This window comes from Chiloscyllium punctatum, chromosome 15 (assembly GCF_047496795.1).
Source record: "Chiloscyllium punctatum isolate Juve2018m chromosome 15, sChiPun1.3, whole genome shotgun sequence".
NCBI classification, from domain to species: domain Eukaryota; kingdom Metazoa; phylum Chordata; class Chondrichthyes; order Orectolobiformes; family Hemiscylliidae; genus Chiloscyllium; species Chiloscyllium punctatum.
Genome location: NC_092753.1, coordinates 95,499,735 through 95,523,097, shown reverse-complemented (window position 1 = coordinate 95,523,097; position 23,363 = coordinate 95,499,735). Strand labels below are relative to the sequence as shown.

The following is a 23,363-nucleotide window of genomic DNA, read 5'->3' as shown; positions in this document are numbered from 1 at the left end:
ATTTTATCTGAGACTTCTGCCACCGTTTGACTGTCACACAGGCAAACAACTTCAGGAAATTCCCATGCTTGCATGCACATATGGAATTTCAGTAATCACTGGATGGTGAACAGAGCTGGAGGGATGGAAACCGTCAGACTCGCTAACTTAGCAATATAAAGTACTAACACTTGCTCATTTTCATCACATCAGTTAGCCCCCCACTCTCTCTCTCTCTCTCTAAAACGAGACTGTTAATGCAGCAAGGTTGGAATAGCTGATAGTTAGATGTTCCTGGCCTAAATTTCTCAATTTTGTTTGGGAATTACATCTCCACACTGAAGCGGTATCAAGTGTAGATCCTACCTTACGGGGATGCAAGCATTTCTGTTCCTGGATTGAATTAGTTTCTTCAAGGTGACATTGATGAAAGGGTGGTCTGATCACTCACTAATCAAATGCACTGAATGTGTTTACATAACCTTACGAATGCAGCGTCTCTAGAAATGCAGGTTAACCAATCACACCTTTACTGGACATTTAACAAATTCAAGCTAACTTGTTAATGCAGCACATGTGATGTATTGGGTCCAATGAGTGGACTATATCATGAATTATATTTTACACTCATCCAGAAAATTGCCAAGGTTTCGACTCTGGCATTTTTTCTTCCAGCTATACCTGCAAAAGAAAAAATCATAAATAGTGTTAAACAAGAGGGTATTCCAGGGACAGCCAATGGAAGAATCAACAAATGTTCATGTTTTTTTTCCCAGGTAACATTCACATCAAATGTTAACTCTGTTTTCTTCTCTCCACAGATGCTGCTGGACCTGCTCAGAGTATCCAGCACCAACTGTACTTGGCTCTGATTTCTTCCTGGGTCTCAGAAGTTATCAGTGTGTACAACATCTGTCCGTTGTCTCCTCTTCTTTGTTCTTTCAGAGGAAATGGGGGATCACTGCCCAGGTCAGAATTTACTGCATACTCTCAGCATGGCTTGCTAGGTCACTTCAGAGGGCAGTGAAGAGTTACCTGCATTGATGTGGGTCTGGAGTCACATGTTGGACAGATCGGATAAGAATGGCAGATTTCCTTCCCTAAAGGTCTTCATTGAACCAGATACATTTTTAACTGATGATATTTTCATGGTCACCATCACTGAGAACAGTTTTAAAATTCCTGATTCATTAACTGAATTTAAGTTCACCAGCTACCAAGCTGGGATTAACCTATGTCCCTCGACCATGAGTTGTGCCTCTGGATCTTTTTGTTTCCCCCAAAAACCAGAATCTAACAGCAGCAGACACACACTGCCAATGACCCAGCCAGCACAGAGTCAATTCCTGACCTGAGGAGGTTCTAAATCCCCGGTTATGTATTTTTTTCTTTTTTTTGAGACTCTAAGTCTCCTGGTTATATGGATATATTTTTTTCTACCCTATACTACTGCCTAACTGTGGTAGTGCTTACATTTTTGTGCCTCTGGTTTATTTTTTTCTCTCTTTTTTCATTTTCTTTTTTATTAGAAACCAACAACAGAAGCACCATCCTGACTGTGGCCCAGCCAGCACAGAGTCAGTTTCCTAATCTAAGAAACTTCTAAACCTCCTGGTTATATATTTTTTTTCTGAGGAATTTCTAAATCTTCTGGTTATGTTTTATTTCTTTTTTTTCTAATCTGCTAGTTAGGTTTTGTGCCTCTGGTTTTTTTTTTATTTTATTAAACAAATTACAAAAACAGTTTACAACAAACAGTTACATTTACAGCTGCATACAAGAGACAATTTTACAAGGGAGAGGAGCAGCAAAGCCAGGCCCCAAACCCTACCGTTCAAACAGTTTACAGGGACATTAGGACAAACCTCAAATCCCAGTTTCACATAAAAATATAAAGAGACATCAACAATGATATTTTGTACATTAGACAATACAGACCCAGCAAGCCCCTGCCCCTCCCACCTTCTGACCATTCTAAGGCAGCCCGCCCCTACCCACCTTCAGGTTCTCGGTCCACCCCATGCCCCTTCCAGTTCTCGGTCTGCCCTGACACACCTTCCGACCACCTCTAGGACAGCCCGTACCGGTACCCGCCCAGGGTGACAGTGGTCAGGCCGGCCTACCCACCTTCCGGCTTCACTAACCACCCTCAGCACCTTTCGACCACCTCCGGGGCAGCCCGCCCCGGTACCTGCCCGGGGTGACAGCGGTCAGGATGGCCTACCCGCCTACTGGCTCTCGGTCTGTCCCTAAGTACGATTGGGCTCTCACCCACCCCGATGTGCCTCCGACCAGTGGGCTATCCTGGCACACCTTTCGGCCACCTCTAGGACAGCCCGTCCCCTTCCCTGGGACGACAGTGTGCAGGGTAGCCCATAAGCCTTCCGGATCTCAGCCCACCCCTACGCACCTTCTGGCTCTCGGCTGCTCTGACACCTTTCGACCACCTCTAGGACATCCCGTCCTGATTACCCCTTATTGGGACGACAGAGCCCAGAACGGCCTACCCACCATCTGGCTCTCGGGGCAACTGGCATCAGGGTGGCCTACCCACCCTCCAGCTTTCGGGACAGCCTACCAACCTTCAGGTTCACAGGATGGTGCCTCTGGTTTATTTTTTAATTTGTTTTTGGGCACGCTTCTGTTTTTTTTCTCTTTTCTTTTTTTTCCCCCACACTACTGCCTAACTGCGGTAGTGCTTATATTTTTCCCAGCACCCATGGTGTGTGTGTGTAGATGTGAAACACAGTGAGATACACGAAGTGCACGAATCTTTATTCAATTTCCACCACCAAGAAGATAGGAAAACACCCGAGTGGCCAGTGACAAGCACTGCCCTTCACATCAAAGGGCAATGCTGTGTGATCAAACAGTGAAGGGGAGGGTAGGGACTAAATCAAAATAGAGTTGGACGGGGAAATAATGCACTCCACCCCCTGCAGCGCCCACCTCTCCCTGAACAATTCCAGGGTGTTGGTGGACACCGCGTGCTCCTTCTCCAAGGACACCTGGGCCCTAACGTAACCCCGGAAGAGGGGCAGGCAGCCGCCCTAACGACCCCCTCCATGGCCCGCTGCCTGGACCTGTTGATGGCCAGTTTGGCCAGGCCCAGGAGCAGACCCACGAGGAGGTCTCCGTGCCTCTGGTTTATTCGTCCCTGTAGTGATTGGAAACCAGGTGGATATCATTGACTATGAGATCCTTGAATGGGATTGTTAAGCTGGGAAAATCAGGAAGCCCTGGCTGACCAATATAAACAGGTGATTTAGAATCTCCTCAGTGTAGGTGACTGATTCTGTGCTGGCTAGACCATGGTCAGTGTGTTACTGCTAATACTCTCTTGTGGTTTGGAGGATGGGAGTTTTCTTTTTCTTGCTCCATCCTTTTTCAAAAGAAAAAAAATATATAAACAGTGATTTAGAATCTCCTCAGTTTAGGGCACTGACTATATGGTGGCTGGGCCACAGTCAGTGTGTTATTGCTGCTGTTGGTTTCTGCTTTGTTTTTGTGTGGGGGTGAGAAACTGGATTCCTGATCTGGCTGGACTATATGCCCAGTTTGTTAACTGGTATTCCTTTTTTATTGAGGACTGACTCCTAAACTGCCTGATCTATCCCCTCAATATCTATCCCCTCAATGTGTTTCAGGTGTAATTCAGCCCTCATTAGGAAACTGTTATTTCACTGGCTGGGTACAGCCTGTGTGTTACTCTTTTCTCATTTACTTTCAGAAAAGGATAATGTTGATTTTGTGGCAGGACTTAGCCCTTGAAATTTGGCTTTGTCTTTTTGAATGTGTTTTCACTTTTTATTTGGTGTTTGGACTGAGTCCTTGTAAGAAAATACATCTTTCCAGATGGGCTGCTCCTGTGGGTAAGCCTGGTCCTTTGTCAGTGGACTAGGCCTCTGTAAAGACTGAACACCTGTGTGTGTGCGCTAGGAGGTGAACATCTGCTGTATCCTGGTGTTTGGGAGTGGACCAAGCCCCAGTGAGTTAGCTACACCTTTAGGTTCCCTACAGTGTGGAAACAGGCCCTTCGGCCCGACCAGTCCACACCGACCCTCCGAAGAGTAACCCACACAGACCCATTTCCCTCTGACTAATGCACCTAACATTATGGGGCAATTTAGCATGGCCAAATCACCTGACCTGCACATCTTTGTGACTTTGGGTGGAAACCGGAGCACCCAGAGGAAACCCACACAGACACGGGGAGAATGTGCAAACTTCACACAGACGGTCGCCCGAGGCTGGAATTGAACCTGGGACCCTGGTGCTGTGAGGCAGCAGTGCTAACCACTGAGCCACCGTGCTGCCCTACAGTACAGTACAATGTACTGTATTGTTGTGAGTGGGCCTGGTTCGCCATGGATGGAGACTGAACACCTGTGTGCTGTGGGGTGTGCATTTGTGGTGTTCAGAAGTGGATTCTGCCCACGGTTGTGGACACTGTTTTTGGTAATGGACTCTGTGGTTTAGAGTGGACTCTATTTCTGACAATGCACTTTGTGTATTGGAGTGGACTGTGTTCCTGGGAATGCACTCTATATTTTGAAGATAACTGTTCATGGTCATGGACTCTGTGCCAGAAAAGGCTCTGTTTGTTGATGATTGACTCTGTCTTGTTGCTTGCTGGGTTTACCACCTGCACTGTCTTGTGTGTCCCTGGGTCTGTCAGGCCTTACTGTGAGCTGGAGACTCACAGGTCATCATTAAAGCTGACACCCTGAAAGCTGGAGGGTGCGTAGGCCACCCTGATGTCGGTTGAACTGAGAGCCGGAGATGGGTAGGCCGTTCTGAGTGCTGTCGTCCTGAAAAGAGGTAATCAGGACGGGCTGTCCTAGATGCAGCTGGGAGGTGTGTCAGATTGGCTGAGAGCCAGAAGATGCGTAGAGGCAGACCGAGATCTGGAAGGCTATGGGGCTGCCCTGCGTGCTGTCATCCCAGGGAAAGGGATGGGCTGTCCTAGCGGTGGCTGTAAGGTGTGTCAGGTCAGTTCACAGGCCGGATGACGTGTCAGGGTGGGTGAGAACCTGATGATACACAGGAGAAAGTGAGGACTGCAGATGCTGGAGATCAGAGCCGAAAAATGTGTTGCTGGAAAAGCGCAGCAGGTCAGGCAGCATCCAAAGAGCAGGAGAATCGACGTTTCGGGCATAAGCCCTTCTTCAGGAATAAGGAAGGTGTGCCAAGCAGGCTGAGATAAAAGGTAGGGAGGAGGGGCTTGGGGGAGGGTGTTGGGAATGCGATCGGTGGAAGGAGGTTAAGGTGAGGGTGATAGGTCGAAGAGTGGGTGGGGGGGGGGGGAGAGGTCAGGAAGAAGATTGCAGTTCAAGAAGGCGGCGCTGAGTCAGAGGGTTGGGACTGAGATAAGGTGGGGGGAGGGGAAATGAGGAAGCTGGAGAAATCTGCATTAATCCCGTGTGGTTGGAGGGTTCCTAGGTTTCCCCTCCCCTATCAGCGTTCTGGAAAGACCACTCCCTCCACAACTCCCTTGTCAGGTCTACACCCCTCACCAACCCAACCTCCACTCCCAGCACCTTCCCTTGCAACCGCAAGAAATGCAAAACTTGCGCCCACACTTCCCCCCCTCACTTCCCTCCAAGGCCCCAAGGGATCCTTCCATATCCGTCACAAATTCATCTGCACCTCCACACACATCATTTACTGCATGTTGCCTCCTCTACATTGGGGAGACAGGCTGCCTACTTGCGGAACGTTTCAGAGAACACCTCTGGGACACCCGGACCAACCAACCCAACCACCCCGTGGCTGAACACTTTAACTCCCCCTCCCACTCCGCCAATGACATGCAGGTCCTTGGCCTCCTCCATCACCAGATCATGGCAACACAACGCCTGGAGGAAGAGCGCCTCATCTTCCGCCTCGGAACCCTCCAACCACAAGAGATAAATGAAGATTTCTCCAGCTTCCTCATTTCCCCTCCCCCCAGCTTATCTCAGTCCCAACCCTCGGACTCAGCGCCGCCTTCTTGACCTGCAATCTTCTTCCTGACCTCTCCGCCCCCACCCCCTCTCCGGCCTAGCACCATCATCTTAACCTCCTTCCACCTATCGCATTCCCAATGCCCCTCCCCCAAGTCCCTCCTCCCTACCTTTTACCTTAGCCTGCTTGGCACACCTTCCTCATTCCTGAAGAAGAGCTTATGCCCAAAACATCGATTCTCCTGCTCCTTGTATGCTGCTTGACCTGCTGTGCGCTTCCAGCAACACATTTTTCATCAGTGATGATAGGTAGGGGCAGGCAGAGAGCTGGAAGGCAGGTAGACCGTCCTCAGCATTGTCCCCACGGGCAGGTACCAGGGCGGGCTGCCCTAGAGGTGGTCAGAAGGTGCGAAGGGCAGACCGAGAGCTGGCGAGGGTGTAGGGACAGGCTGCCTTGTGTGTGGCCAGAAGGTGGGAGGGACGAATGATTTGCTGCGTTGCTGGGGGTGGGATTCTGTATATTATGCACTTTTGACCTAACTGGACTGTCTTGTATGTATTTGTTACTGTTTTGTGATGACTCAAAGTGGGACTTGAGGTTTGTCTTTATTTCCCTGGAAACTGGTTGAACGGTGGGGTTTGGGGTCTGGCGTTGCTGTCCCTTTCCCTTGTGAATTGCTGTTTCTCTGTTTATAGCTGTTAATATTAATTGTTTTGTAAACAGTGTTGAATAAAATTAAAATATAAACAGGGGATTTAAAATAAGTCCCCTAATCTGAGGAGATTCTGTGCTGGCTGGGCCATAGTCGGTGAATATTGTCCCAGGTTACAATCAGGAAAGCCCTGGCTGACCGATATAACCAGGAGATTTAGAATCTCCTCAGTTCAGGGACTGACTCCAAGCTGGCTGGCTACAGCCAATATACCCTACACATGTAAATAGAGAATGAGTTGGTGACAGGAAAAAATATATGAACGTGGATGAGGGGCTCTCCTGTGGTGCAGTGACGGTGTTAAATAACAACTGCATACATTGCAACAGTTATACATTCCACTTGGGAAAAACTCACACCAGGAAATGTGGTCTAAACATGGCTAAGAAAGACGATTAAGGATGGTATTAGATCCAAAGTGGAGTCATATAAAGGTGCTAGAAAATGTAGCAAGCCTGAGGACTGGGACTAGTTTAGAAATAGCAAAGGTGGAACACATGGCTACTTACAAGGAACATAAATATGAACTATAAATGCTTCTGAGTATATAAAGAAAGATTAGTCAATGCTTGCTTTTATTGGTTAGTATAGGAGTTGGGAGGTCATGCTGTGGCTGTACAGGACATTGGTTAGGCTACTTTTAGAATACTGTGTGCAATTCTGGTCTCCCCACTACAGGAAAGATGTTGTGAAACTTGAAAAGATATACCAGGGTTGGAGGGTTTGAGCTATAGAGAGAAGCTGAATAGGCTGGGGCTGTTTTCCCTGGGGTGTTGGAGGCTGAGAGGTGATCTTTAGATATTTATAAAATCATGAGGGGCAGAGATAGGGTAAATAGACAAAGTCTTTTCCCCAGGATGGGGGAGTCCAGAACTAGAGGGCATAGGTTTAAAATGAGGTAACAAATTTACAAGGGACTTATGAGGCAACCTTTTCACGCAGAGGGTGATGCGTGTATGGAATGAACTGCCAGAGGCTGGTACAATTACAACATTTAAAAGGCATCTGGATGGGTATATGAATAGAATGGGTTTGAAGGGATATGGGCCAGAAGCTGGCAAATGGAACTAGATTAATTTAGGATATCTGGTTGGCATAAACGAGTTGGACTGAAGGGTCTGTTTCCGTGCTGTACATCTCTATGTCTGTAAATGCAAGACCCTTTGGAGTCCAAAGTGAAACAAATGATAATGGAGAACAAGGAAATGACAGTGCAATGAAACAACTACTTTAATTCTGCCATTTAATTAATATTAGTGAAAACAAGGTACTGAAAAAATTAATGAGGCTGAAATCTGACATTCCCAAGGTGTGATAATCTATATGCCAGGGTAATAAAAGAGATGGCCATGGTAATGGTAGATACATTGATTGTCATATTCCACCACTTTCTCAGGCAATTCATTCCATACACACACGCCACCCTCTGTGTGAAAAAGTTGCCTCTTCAGTCCCTTTTAAATCTTTATTTTTTTCAACTTGAAACCATCAAAACTGTACACATTCTTCTTTCTTTTGTTTGCATTTTAACTGCAGAGTAAGAATAAAGTGTGTTTTGCTTCAATCCCAGTAGCGTAACCAATTGAATTACATTTGGAACTGAGTACCGTACACTTGCCTTTTATATAAGATAAAAGTTAGGCTCCAGATTATCGCCTTGATATATTTGAAGAGGAGCTGGTCTGATTTGAATGATAGACTGGTGAAAGTTGAGATGCAAAGGAATCTAGATATCTCTGTAGATTTTTTTTATCAATATTTAGAGAAACTCAGTGGGTCTGGCAGCATCTACAGAGAAAAAGCAGGGTTGATACATGGCAGCCCCTGTATCTGCAGAATTGTCCACGGTTTCAGTTAGCCGAATGTATTAGAGGGTAACGTTTTGGAACTTGGGACCAGGGGGCTGCTGGGAAGGTACATTTCCCATTTAATTGAATGGGTTCACCCCTATTTGCAGTTTCTGGGTTCCCAGGTAGGAGTTAGAACATATTTCCTGCAGGTACGGGGGAAGCTACTGTATTTTGAGTCTGGTGACTAAGCTTTCTTTCTGTAAGATGCATCCAGACCTTTTGTGTTTCTTCAGCAATTTCTGTTTTAAGATTTCCAGTGTCTGCATTTCTTTGTTTTTATTTTCTGATTCAGAAGTGTTATTACACAACTTTAGAGCAGGTTGGACTTAAAACTCAGGCCTCCTAACTCAGAATTAGGGACATAACCACTTCACCACAAGAGTATCCAGGATAGCCTTGTACAGTCATCACTGAAGACCAGCATGTAGTGAAGCAAGCAGTTATATCGACAATTGGAGGGCTGCCCTTCATTGCAGGATGTTCTGAACAGCAGAGTAAGAAGTTCCTTAAAGAGTCTGCTGAGCCCAACCATCTTCAGCTGTTTCATCAATGACCTTCCCTCCATCATAAGGTCAAAAGTGGGATGTTTGCAGATGATTGCACAATGTTCAGCACCATTCACCATTCTTCAGACACTGAAACAGTCAGTGTCCAGAACTTGTTGTATTTGGACAATGTCCAGTCTTGGGCTAACAAGTATAATGAAGGGCTTTGGCCAGAAATGTTGATTTCCCTGCTCCTCGGATACTGCCTGACCTGCTGTGCTTTTCCAGCACCACTCTAATCTTGGGCTAACAAATGGCAAGTAACATTCACACCACGAAAATGCCAAGGTTGACCATCTCTAAAAAAGAAGAAGTATAAGCAGCACTCCCTGACATTCAATGACATCACCATCAATGAATCTCTATATCAACATCCTGAGGGTTATCTTTGATCAGAAACTCAACTGGAGTTGTTGCACAAACAGTGGCTACAAGAGCAAGTCAGAGGCTGGGAATATTGTAGTGAGTAACTCACCTCCTGACTCCTCAAAGCCTGTCCACCATCTACGAGGCACAAGTCAGGAGTATGATGATATACTCCCCACTGGCCTGGATGGGTGCAGCTCCAACAACACTCAAGAAGTTTGACACCATCCAGAACAAAGCAGCCCACTTGATTGGCACTGCATCCACTCCCTCCACCCATTGACGTTCAGTAGCAGCAGTGTGTACTATTTGCAAGACACACTGCAGAAATCCACCAAAGATCCTTAGACAACATCTTTCAAACCCAGAATCATTTCTATCTAGAAGGACAAGGGCAATAGATACATGGGAACACCACCACCTTCAAGTTCCCCTCCAAGCCACTCATCATCTTGATTTTTGAAACATATTGCCATTCTTTCACTGTCGCTGGGTCAGAATCCTGGAATACTCTCCCTAAGGGCATGCAGGTCAACCCATAGCACATGGACTGCAGCGGTTCAAGAAGGCAGCTCATCCCCACCTTCTCAAGGGGCAACTGGGGATGGGCAATAAATGCTGGGCCGAGCCAGCGATGTCTGTGTCCCATGATTGAGTAGATTTAAAAAATCGAAAGTTTTATTACAGCTGTACAAAGCTTTGCTAAGACCACACCTGGGACATTGTGTCCAGTTCTGATTTCTTACTTCAGAAAGTATACACGTGCCATTGCAAGGGAAGAGGGGAAGAGGGGAAGGGGGTGCTGAAGAAGTACAACTCAGGTTAATCAGACAGATTCCTGAGTTGGCAGAGTTTTTGTTTGAGGGACCTTTTAGCCTGTATTTAAAAGAATAATTTGGAATTTTATTGGAAGGTAAAGACAGGGATTGATTGATGTTTCATTTTGGCAGGTCTATCTGCACAAAGGGGCCATGGACTCAGCATGTGCAGTCAGCCTTTTTGGACTCAGATGAGAAGAAATTTCTTCACTCTGAGGATAGTGAACCTGTGGAACTTGACTTCACAGAACACTGGAGAGGCCAAGTCATTGAACGTAACTTTAGAAAGAGATTGACTGACAGATTTCTCCAGGCCGAGGTTTCAATGGACATGAGGAGAGTGGAGGAACATGATGTTGAGATAGAAGTTGAAGTGTAAAGTAAGTTCAATGGGCCAAATAATGTACTCCTGTTACCATGGGACGCAATTGCTGGGTTGTTAATCCAGGTAATGTTCTGGGGATTGGGTCGAATCCTGTCTCAGTGATTGTGAATTCAGTAAAGAACTGGAATTGAGAGTTCTAAAGACCATGAAACCATTGCCAGGAAAAACCCATCTGGTTCACTAATGTCCTTTAGGGGTGGAAACTGCCATCCGTACCTGGTCTGGCCTTTTGTGACTCCAGATCCACTGCAACGTGGTTGACTCTTGACTGCCTTTTGCGCCCTTAGGGATGGGCAATAAATGCTGGCCGAACCAGTGATTCCCTTCTCCCACAAATGAACTAAAAAAAACCCCAATTTTTACATTCATGTGTAATCTCATGAAGGGTCGGATGTGCTACGTCACAATTTTGTAATCTAAGAATGCCAAATATGAGTAAGAACAGTCACCATCTTGTTTCGCCTCCCTGTCTTTGTTTGACGTGTACCCTGAAATCAGAGCTGTCGAGTTTAAGTTAGGAATGGAAACCAACTTTTTTAAGCCACATTTAACATTCGGGCTAGGGACAGCTATTGATCAATGAATGAGCCAATCAAACTATCCTTCACTCTAGAGTATTTTCAGGGCATCTAATGGGAAGAGGTGTATTATACTTCCCATGAATTGTATACCCCTGTGGCACTTATAGACAGTCATAGACCAAGATCATGGACCTTTGAGACATTAAGGATCTGAAAGGATTAATGCTGAGAGGTGCACTAAGCATGGCCTAACACAATGGTTTCACATGAGGGACATGAAGAACTCAGAAGGTGAAAGACCCCGATATCTGTTCTAACACACATTACTGTAACAAGGTCTACCACAACGATAGTTTGTTGTCTGGCCATTACTGTTCCTTGAATTAATTGGTTCGCTAAGGCATTTCTGAGGACAGAAAAGAGCTAACCACATCATAGTGAGTCTGGAGTCATTTGTAGACCACACGGTGTAAGGAGAATGGAGTTCTTTTCTGGAACTGGATGGGTTTTTTACAGCAATTCACAACAGTTTCACGGTTAGCATTACTGACATGAGTGTTCAGTTCCAGTAAAATTAATTGATTTTAATTTCCAGCAGCTTCAGATTTGAAGCCATAGTCCATCAGACATTCACCTGGCTTATTACTCCAATGGCATTGCATTCTAGCAATTAGGGGAATCTCTTGTTGTTAGACTACCTGGTGGTTTTCCTTTACTGCACTGGACCAAGAGCAGTGCCCTGGAAATCTCAACCGAGAAAGAGGATCTTGCAGCATATCAATGAGTTAGAACTTGTGTCACAATGTACAGTGGTGAGGATTAATTTTGGAACCACACCAACAATAGCGGACTCCACTCCTCTGAAATGGGAATTATATTTAGAGACAGCTAGAAACAAGAAAGTAAAAAGTTTTTAACATACCAGGCATTCATCCCTTGAGGTGTCACTATCCTTTTCACACACTGAATGTCATCTATGATGTTGTCATTGATAAAATCTACAAGAAAAAGACAATACTGTATTAGAATAATCCTTTGAATGTTCATGTGTCAAATGTCCATGATCTACATTGCTTCTGGTTTGAAAAAGATGACCCTGTCTTTTTTAAAAAAAATCCCAGAGTTCACTAAATAGTTAATCCCAGATAAGATTTTGTTTTATCAGCTCCATTTCACTAGGGTATTACAGTTTCAAAGGTATAAAACTTCTTTACCGGTCCAGTAAAGAGAATTGCTTGCAGTGTTATCTGTCACAAACTGACCAGCAGAGATCACCTTATCTTTCATACTGGTGGTTATTTTGAATCTATTACACAAATTTAGAAAAGGGTTTTCTTTTCCCTTGTTTCCCCCCAGTTTCCCATTTGTCTGTCACTGATGCATTTGGATGAGGTCAAGTAAGCTTTTCCCTCATGTTGGTTTCCTATTCCAGCAGCTACATCCCTTAAGACTTGGCCAACTCAGTCAGTTGTGCTGCCTTGGTCATGGACAGTGAAGTCCATCTCCCTGAGGACATTCTGCACCCTTCCTATTCTCTGTGTGTGATGATGTTGCTCCTTTAACAAGGTTATGTTGTCCTTGTTTTTTTTTCAGAGAGGTCATAAAAAACACAGACTCAAAAAAGTCTGCGGCTGAAGGGTTTTAGGGCCACTTTGGTTATAGCTAACAGATACTGCCTTAGACAAAAGGCTTTCAGGTTAAAATAAAAGACCCTTGTATAGTGATAGGGAAGTGGCCAGTTGTCCCAGCTCAGCTTTACTCTGGTTTGGTTTGGGTCAGTCTGGAAATTCACTGACAGCAGTCAGTCAGTATTAAACTGCTAGTCCTGAAGAAGCAGCTCCATGCTGGTACTCTCTCTCTGACTTTTCTCCTGGTTGATCTTTTCCTTTTGTGCCAAGGGGTGTTTATGGGGGTTGTTGCAAATATTGGGAATGGCATCCTTAAGTTGGGATAATCTTTAAGGTACTCGGATAGGTTAGTTTATTCTGTATTCTCTTCTCTTTTGTTTGTGTTTCATTTGGTAATCTTGTAAATAAATTCTGTTTTGTTTCAAACTAAGTGGTTTGACCAGCTGCATTTGTCCTGGAATATCCACGTCACACCCGCATAAAACATTTAGCAAATTTAGGTTCTGGGCTACTTCCTGTAAATGTTTTGAGGGGGTCTGGCCTAGTGCATAACAAGCGCATTTTTAAATTGTTGGTCAACATGTAGGTGCTCTGGTTCATCAGCTGAATGGGTGTGGTAAGTACGCATCAGTGTGAGGTTTCCTTGCCTATGTTTGACCAGGAACCATAAGACTTTAGAAGGTCTACAATCAATGTTGAGGATTTCCAGGCTAACTCCTCTCAATGATATAGCACTGTGTGGCCATCTCTGAAGTCCATCCCACTGATGGGAGAAGATGTAGCCAGGGATGGCCACGGCAATATTCTGATATTGTTTGAAGAGGTGCATTCTAGTGAAGATTTAGAAAATATCCTTTTAAATTGATTGAACGAATTAAATTCAATATCAATCAGAAAGGGGGTGGGGGGAAGGTTTGCTGAAGCAGAAGTCTGGCCAGATAGCTTAACAGCTGCTACAGAGAAAATGTTAGAATAAATTTTTAAAAATGTTATAGTACATAGAAATATTCCAGCTAATCAGGCAGTATCAAGCATGGTCTTGTGAAAGGGAAATCATGTTTAACTAACTTGCTAAACTCCTCTGAAGAAGTAACATGTGCTGTGGATAAAAGGAAATTTGTGGATGGACTCTCAAGGTATTTATCGAGGTATCACATCAAGGATTAGTGCAACAACTAAAGGTTCATGGGATGGGGGTCATATATTGGCATAGATAGATGATTGACTTGCTTATTGGAAACAGAATAAGCAAAAATGGGACTCATTCTTGTTGGTAAGATGGAGCAAGTGGTGTTCCATGGGAATTTTTGCTGCTAACAATTTACATAAATAACTTGCAGAAAGGGAGAGAAAGCACAGCGGCTAAATTCTGATTGAATTCAAATCTCACCATTTACTACGGCATAATTTGTACCTGGCCTTGGGTTTCCATAAAACACTGCCTGATTTATGTGATTAGTCGGCTAATGATAATACCATTGCGCCACTGGTTTCTATAAAAATATCCATTTATCCCAACTCTGTTTTCTGTTGGTTAGTCAATCTTCTTTGCTTGCCTTGTGTATTAACTCGGTAAAAACAAGGACTGCAGATGTTGGAAACCAGATTCTAGATTAGAGTGGTGCTGGTAAAGCACAGCAGGTCAAGCAGCATCTGAGGAGTAGGAAAATCAATGTTTCGGGCAAAAGCCCTTCAAGGGCTGCCTGAACTGCTGTGCTTTACCAGCACCACTCTAATCTAGAATTGTGTATTAACCTTTCTTGCAACATCTTATCAGATGCCTTTTGGAAGTTCAGATACACTGCGCCCACAATGCATCCACTGTCTCTGCTGCTCCTTCCTTTAATACCCGATAATGTAGACCATCAGGACACAGGGGTTTGTCTGCTTTTCATCCCAATAGTTTCCTCAGTACTTTTCCTTAGTGAAAGCAATTGATTCAAGTTCCTCTTTTTCTATAATCTCTGCATCTGTCGTTCCTGTTGGTATAGTTTCAGTATCCCCCACCATGAAACTGAGGCAGAATATTGATTTGTGTCTGCCATATAAGCGTCAAAGACCAGGAGAATTAGGAGCAGGAGTAGGCCCTTTAGTCCCTTGAGCCTTCTGCTATTCAATAAGATCATGGCTCATCCAACACTCCTCACATCCACCTCCCTGCCCTTTCCCCTTAACCATTGATTCCCCGACTGATCAAGGATCTCTCCATCTCAGTCTCAAATATACACAAGGACTCTGCCCCTACAGCTCTCTGTGACAAGGAGTTCCAAAGTCTCACAATCTCTGAGAGGAGAAATCCCCCCTCAAATCAGTCTGAAATTGGTGTCCCTTTATTCTGAGACTGCCCTCTGCTCCAAGAATCTCCCATATTGTTAACTCCTCAGCGTCATCCTCTAAGGCACTAACTTGCTTTCTTTAATTCTTGCACAGTATTCTATTTCACTTAAATTGGAATTTTTATGATTTAATTCTTTCACTTAACAAATGGGAGTTGAGAAATTACTGCTGTACACCAAAATCATATCCTAAGGGAAGAGATCATTTCTGACCTGTCCTGATGCGATGAATTGCTTACCATTGCACCTCTTCCCACATCCTTTCCTTCTCTTTGGGTGCTGTGTCTGACCATCTTCACACCACCTGACGCTGTTGATCTGAAAGATCCCATAATCTGATGATAAAGTCCTTCCAGCCCTCCTGTTAAGTCCAACTATTCTTGTGTTGTAGTTGCTTTCATATTGAACCAGACAAATCCCTAAAATGAGAACAAACAGATCACAGCCTTGTATTCGGTATTTCCTTTGATGCCCCTTCCTCAAGTGCAAGGGGAGGTGTTGGCAAAAGGATAACTGAAATAATTCCACAGAGGCTGGTGTCCAGTCACCACATCACCCTTTATTTACACAGGGAGAGTCCTTGACACTGATCCAGCTCCCTCAGAGCCAGCATCTCAGAGTGAGCAGAACCTCTGTCCCTCCTGTTTATATCTGTGAGCCAGGGCTCCCTGATTGGACCAGGTGAACAGCCCCAATCACGGAACTCATTTTCTGACTGACCTCATTACAATGACTACATCCCTCTCTCTCTGAATCTGAGGACATCGGCTGGTTCTTTTCTTTTTGTAGTTCCTCCTGGGGCATTTTAGCACCAGCTCAGGTTCCTCCAGGTCTGCCTCTGATATGGGCAGTGTGTAACACACAGTAGCTCATCTCTTGCAACTGGAGCATCTCAGAAGAAATTCATTCTGTTTTTCAGGCGGGAGAGGTATTGAGGTGATGACATCCGCTGTGTCCATCTCAGATTCCAAGGTATTTTCAACGCCTGATGGAGGGGGAGAACCCACAGGTTCTGGAACAGTCCGAAAGGCTGTCGAGGAGCTGAGCAGGTTTAGCTCCCGCACCGTTTGTGAGTTTGCAGTGCTTCTTCGGGACAATCACACCGAGTGGAACTTTCTACATCACTGAACCTGACCTCACGGCGACCATACCCCTCACCCAGTCAGGGCCATTCCTGTGGTTCTTACACCAAACTTTGTTCCCTGAAGTAAACAGCGTCTCTCGCTTTAGTGGATTCTTGTGTCCAGGAAGATCAGACTTCCCCTGTTGGCAACTCTGCTGGTGCTGTCCCTGTTGTTGCATGAGGGGTTTTCCTATAATCAAACAGCTACCGGGACAGTTTGGTATTGAATGATACTGTAGGCAGTTTCTTTCAGCCTGCCTTCAAAGTTTGGTCTGCACTTTCTGCCAGACCACTGGATGATGGATGGTATGGAGCTACCCTGACATGCAAAATACCATTTGTCTTTCAGAAATTCTCAAACTCCCTGCTGATAAATGATGGACCGTTGTATTTGACCAACACTTCGAGGAGTCCGTGCATTGCAAAAGATGCTCATGGCTTTTCTGTCGTTGTTCCCATGTTTGGTGAATGAATTCTATGGATCTCCAGCCATTTTGAGTGAGCGTCCACAATGGCTAAGAACATTGAGCCTATGATAGGACCCGCGTAGTCGATGTGTAACTGAGTCCAGGGTTTACCCTGCCATTCCCAGGAATGGAGCGGCACGGTGTCACAGTGGTTAGCACTGCTGCCTCACAGCACCAGGGACCCAGGTTTGATTCTCGCCTTGGGCGATTGTCTGTGTGCAATTTGCATATTCTCCCTGTGTCTGTGTGAGTTTCTTCTGGGTGCTCCTGTTTCCTCTCACAAACACAAAGATGTGCAGGACAGGTGAACTGGCCATGCTCAATCGGTCATAGTGTTAGGTGCATTATTCAGGAGTAAATTTAGGGTAGAGGAATGGGTCTGGGTTGGTCAGTGTGGACTTGTTGGGCCGAAGGGCCTGTTTCCAAACTGTACGAAAAAATGTAGGGGAGGTGCTGTCAGTAATTTTCATCCTCTGGGTGCCACCCCACCAATATAGCTATGTCGACATCCAATCCTGGTCACCAGATTTAACTTCTCGCCAATACCTTCATTTTAGAAACCCCTGGGTGACCCTGGTGGAGTTCAGCCAGTATCTGACAGTGACCATTGCTCAGGACAATCGTTGTTGTTCCCCATAATAATATACAATCTTCTTCTGTGATCGGGTTTCTCTGTGTCCAAAAGGTTTCAATTCTGGGTGCGACAGCCCTCTTGTTTCCCCCATCACCACCAACTGTTTCACTTCTCCCAGGACCGGATCGTTCTACATCCAAGATCTGATATTGTCAGCTGTGATGAGAGAGAGCGTTCAGAAGAGATTTATCAGAATGTTGATAGATATGGAAGGTTTGAGTTATAAAGAAAGGCTGGATTGGCTGGGACATTTTTCATTGGAGTGTTGGAGGTTGAAAGTGACCTGATAGAGGTTTATAAAATAATGAGAGGTGTAGATAGAGTTAATGGTGGTTGTCTTTTCCCTCGCATGGGGGATTTCAAGACTCGGGGACTCATTTTAAGGTGAGAGGGGAATGATTTTAAAAAGACATGAAGGGCAAATCTTTCACACAGATGGGGGTTCATGTGTGCAATGAACTTCCTGAGGAAGTGGTGGATGTTGGTACAATTACAACATTTAAAAGACTCTGAGATAAATTCATGAACAGGAAAGATTTGGAGGGATATAGGCCAGGAGCAGGCAGGTGGGAATGATTTAGTTTGGGATTGTGTTTGGTATGAACTGGTTGGACCGGAGGGTCTGTTTTTGTGCTGCATGACCCGACGACTCTGACTTTAAATGTGTTCAGAAAATATAAAACCATTACAGACTCTCAGTGCCTAGGCAGAAGTGGGTACTGCAGACGCTGGAGATTAGAGTCAAGATTAGAGTGGTGCTGGAAAAACACAGCAGGTCAGGCGGCATCTGAGGAGCAGGAAAATCAAAGTATCGGTCAAAAACTTTATCAGGAAAGCTCTTCCAGTGCCTGCCCCATCAGGGGTGTATCTGGCAGCAGGAGGCAGTTCAATGCATCCACTTTCGCTACTTGGCCTCCTGGATGGAGATCCAACTTGTAATTGTATGCAATTAGTATGAAAGCCCATTGCTGAATTTGGTCTGAATCTGTGGGTGGCACTGCCTTGTCCTTTTTAAGTGGACCCAGCAGGAATTTGTGGTCCATTATTATTACAAAGTTATGTCCAGAAAGGTATTGGTGAAACTTCCTGAGTCCAAATGCGGCTGCCAAGCCTTCCTTCTCTGTCTGGGTGTATTTACGCTCTGCATTAGCTAAAATGCTGAATGCATAAGCTGTTGGGGCATTCCTCTCCATTGGCCCACTTTATGGACTGGTACCACACCGATGCCATAAGGACAGGCACCAATTGTCATCATCAAATCTCACTTGGGATTGTAGTGTGCCAACCTTAGAGGATGATAGCTATTTAGTCAATTCCCTGAAAGCTATGACTTGACAACGAGACCATTTCCAAGGCTGACCCTTTTTTAGGAGTTGACACAAAGATGGCAGGATGGGGGCCAGGTTCTGTATGAACTTTCCCTAATAATTCACCAGCCCAAGGAAAGAACTGAGCTCTGGTGCAGACTTGGGACTTTCATCTTAAGTGATCACTCACTTTATCTTCCAATGGGTGTAACCCAGTCTTGTTGAATCTGTAATCTAAATAGATCACTCGGGGTGCCTAGAACACACATCTTTCACTTCTAAGGCATACACCCACTGGGTAGAAACAATGAGGTGCTCCTCCTTGGTCTTCCCTGTTATTAGCATGTCATTTAAATAAATGGTGACCTGGGGTAGACCTTGTAAAATGTTCCCCACTGTCTGCTGAAAAATTGCACAGGATGACAGAAACCAAAAAGGCAGTCCCGTACCTTAATGGTATTAATTTTAGTGTCCTTCTGGAAATCCTGATCTAGCGGCAATTGCAGGAATGCAAGGAACATGTCCAGCTTCATGAAGGACAGTCTCCCTGCCAGCTTTGTGTATAAATCCCCTCTCTATGAGAGGGATTGTGGATTTATCCAGCTGTGAGAAGTGGTTTATTGTTTGTTTAAAATCTCCACAAAGGTGAACTGACCCATCAGGCTTCACAATCAGGGTGCCCGCCGCTGCCCATTCCACAAACATGGAGAGAGTGAGGACTGCAGATGCTGGAGATCAGAGCTGAAAAATATGTTGCTGGAAAAGCGCAGCAGGTCAGGCAGCATCCAAGGAGCAGGAGAATCGACGTTTCGGGCATAAGCCCTTCTTCAGGAAGTCCTTCTTCAGTCTCTGGACCTTCCTGAAGAAGGGCTTATGCCCGAAACATCGATTCTCCTGCTCCTTTGATGCTGCCTGACCTGCTGTGCTTTTCCAGCAACACATTTTTCATTCCATAAGCTGCACTGGTTTGATGATTCTTTCACTTTCCAGTCTCCTGATTTCTTCCTCTACCTGGGCCTCCTCCATTACCAAATCCGAGCCACCTGACGTCTGAAGGAAGAACACATCATCTTCCACCTTGGGACCCTCCAACCACACAGAATCAATGTTGATTTCACCAGTTTCCTTATCTTCCTTTGCCTCCCACCTCATCCCAGATCCAACCCTCCAACTATGCCCCGCCTTGACGTGTTCCACCTGTCCATTTTCCTTCCCACCGATCTGCTCCACTGATCTGTTGCCATCACCTCCCACCTGCATTTACCTATCACCTTCTCAGCTACCTTTTCCCCAGCTCTATACCTCCTCTTGTTTATCTCTCAGCCCCCCCCCCCCCAACATTCTTGATGAAGGGTGTATGCCCGAAACGTCGATTCTCCTCCTTGGAGGCTGCCTGACCTGCTGCGCTTTTCCGGTACTGCACTTTTTAACTCTGACTCTCCAGCATCTGCAGTCCTCAGTTTTTCTGTTTTACCCGTAAGGCAAATGGCACCAAGTGGGCCTTATGGACCCGTGGAATTCCTTCCTGGTCAACATGTAAGGTGGCCTTGGCTCCTCGGACAGTCTCTGGACCTTCCTGAAAATCTTGCACTTACTTAATTAGGACATCGCTCAGACATCCGTTTTCAAATCGAAAAATGGTAAGCCAATCTCAGTGAATCTTTCTCGGCCAATTTCATGCCAGCAAAATTGGGCCCAATCAGTGGTAACTGAACCAGCTCCTTCTCATAAGACACCAGAACCGAAGTTCAACCTTTAGCCTGTAAAGGTTCCCCGGTGTACGTTCTTAGTCTAGCTGAGGCCTTGCACAAACGTAAGGGTTGGATCTTGGAGAGATGTTGGTTAAAAATTGGATCAGTGGTCACTGAAATGGCCACACCGCTATCAACTTTCATTAGAATTGGGTGACCAGTTAACCAGACATTTAGAATAGAATAGAATATAGCATATCCTTTATTACCACGTGTATTCAATACAAAGTACAGTGAAAAGTGTGTACCATCACCATCCATAGGTGGCATCCACATAAACTTGAAATAAAATTAAAGAAGATAACTTAGAGCCCATCTGCTGCTACAATATTCTGGATTAGTGGTGCTGGAAGAGCACAGCAATTCAGGCAGCATCCAAGTAGCTTTGAAATCAACGTTTTGGGCAAAAGTCCTTCATCAGGAATAAGGGCTTTTGCCCGAAACGTCGATTTCGAAGCTACTTGGATGCTGCCTGAACTGCTGTGCTCTTCCAGCACCACTAATCCAGAATCTGGTTTCCAACATCTGCAGTCATTGTTTTTACCTTGCTGCTACAATATGCCGCCCCTGTGAGTGTCCCACTCAGAGCTTCCCAGCTCATGCCATGCTGCAGGAAGATAGTGAGCACTCTGATGCTGAAGATCAGAGTCAAGAGTGTGGTGCTGGAAAAGCACAGCCAGTCAGGTTAAAATCAGGGTCAGCCATAATCTTATTGAATGGCGGAGCAGGCTGAAGGGCTGAATGGCCTGGTCTTGTTCCTTGTTTGAATGTAGATGACAAAACAGAGCTGCATTGTAAAGAATCCATTCCATAGCAATGGAAACCAGATGATGTATTGAATTTGCATGTTCTCGGAAAACCCATTTCTCACCCAGAAATGGAGGATTTCAGTTTTCAGTTTCCAGCTTTCAGTTCCCAATCTCAGGAAACATTTAGAGATAAAGTCTGATCACTGGCTGGTGCTCAATTGCCATCGGTAGTCTTCGTCTCAGGATGCCTTACGACCAAAGGCCTCTTGGAGTCATCCTTCCTCCATATCCTAGTCTTCCGTCTCCAGCCCAGACTCAGTGTGTCATGAGCTGAGATCAACTGGGTGTTTCCCCTGTTCTGAGGCGAGAGTGGTTTGATTACTGTATATTTAATATCCCAGAACTATATAGAGAGATGGCAAACCTGCATGTGTGTGTGTGTGTGTGTCTGGGAGTGGGTGGGGGGAGGTGGGGTAAGGTCTTTCTTTACAATTTTTTTGAAAAACAGTTCATGTTTGCAGCTCTTTGATTCTATTCTATGAAAAGAATCCCTACATTGTGGAAGCAGACCATTTGGCCCATCGAGTCCACACCAACCCTCTGAAGAATATCCTGTAACAACCCCATCTCTGTAACCATGCATTCCCATGGCTAACCCTCCTAGCCTGCACATCCCTAGCCTCTATGGGCAATTTAACATGATTAATCCACCTAACCTGTTCATCTTTGGACTGTGGGAGGAAACCAGAGCACCTGGAGGAAACCCACACAGACATGGGGAGAATGTGCAAACTCCACACAGACAGTCACCCCAGGGTGGAATCAAACCCGGGTTCTTAGTGCTGATGAGGCAGCAGTGCTAACCACTGAGCCACCGTGCCAGCCTTTTGCTTCCAGAAACTTCCATAGTTGGTTTTTACCCTTTTCTCTCAATCCACGTCCAGGCTTAACTCATCAAGTACAGGGAGTGTCAACAGGAAACAGACTCACATAATCAGACTTAGAACAATTGAGCATACTGCCCTGTCCAGTAACCGGAACAAGTAAGTCGACAAAAGCCATAAGCAATGCACTTAAAACTGAATGTGAACTTAATTATTTAGTGCAAAAGCAATGTGTGACTAGAGTTGAGGATCTTCAGCTGACCCGACTTGTACAGAGGATGTGAGACTTACAGTTTTCCAGACTGTACCCACGATATCCATCCAAACCATTCCTGCGCAATAGTTGAGCAAGTTCACATTTCTGATAGACATAAGGCCTTGCCCCTGTGAGCACAACACTGAGAATGAGAAAGGTCTTCATTTTCCTGATCATGGCACAAGAAGCAGTTATTGAACTAGAAATATGAATTAGAGTTATTCCCTTTGTAATCGGGTAGGAGTCTGTTGTCCGCCCCTCCCCCACCTACTCTTTACTACACCATTGTTACACACGTATCAAAACAATCTTGTAAAACATAACCAATCTCTGAACAGTTGATAAATTTTGGGTTCAACTCATCAAGATAATGAGATTTCCAAGAACATTACTTTTTTAAGAAAAGCCTTTTCCAGGGAGCACAACAATCCTTCTTTCTTCGAAGGTGAACATTTAGTTTTCAGAAGATTATTTGGTCGATGGAAATTCTGTGTTTTTATACAATAAGTTAAATCATACACTTCTCCAAGAGTCAACCATCCGAACAATGTCTGAATCAAATATTTCTCGTCATGGCAAATTGGCTGCTGAAGCAACCTGCATTTACATAACACCTATAATTTAGTAAAATATCTTGACACATGAATAGGAAAAGTTTGGAGGGATATGGACCTGGAGCAGGCAAATGGGACTTGTTTGGTTTGGGATTATGTTCGGCATGGACTGGTTGAACCAAAGGGTCTGTTTTTGTGCTGTATCACTGTACAAAAGGGGAGGTAATGGTGTCGTGGTGGTTGTATTATTGTATTACGTGGCAGGAGTGTGATGGAAAACTCTGCACTTATCTGGATGAGCACAGCTCTGACAATACTCAAGAAGCTTGACACCATCCAGGACCAAGCACCCCGCTTGATTTGCATGTCGATCATCACCTTCTCTACTCACTCCCTCGTCGATAGTGAATGGTGGCAGCAGTGTGTCTTATTCACAAGAGGCATTGAAATAACTTTGACCAAAGCTCTCGCGACAACAGCTTTGAAACTCAGGGAGGAGACAAGGCATACAAGTGGAAACACCATCAACTGCAAGTTTCCACTGCAACTTAG

General features: G+C 45.1%; 1 protein-coding gene across 1 annotated transcript; it reads right to left on the bottom strand.

Moving 5' to 3' along the window:
• Nucleotides 1-593: 593 nt before the first annotated feature.
• On the bottom strand, nucleotides 594-22,422 carry LOC140485879 (lysozyme C-1-like). Its single transcript, XM_072584330.1, has 4 exons — nucleotides 22,293-22,422; nucleotides 15,326-15,505; nucleotides 12,045-12,120; nucleotides 594-660 (listed from the first exon to the last, which is right to left on the bottom strand). The coding sequence occupies exons 1-4, from the start codon at nucleotides 22,420-22,422 to the stop codon at nucleotides 594-596; spliced, it is 453 nt and encodes a 150-aa protein (XP_072440431.1).
• Between the last annotated feature and the right edge of the window lie 941 nt (nucleotides 22,423-23,363).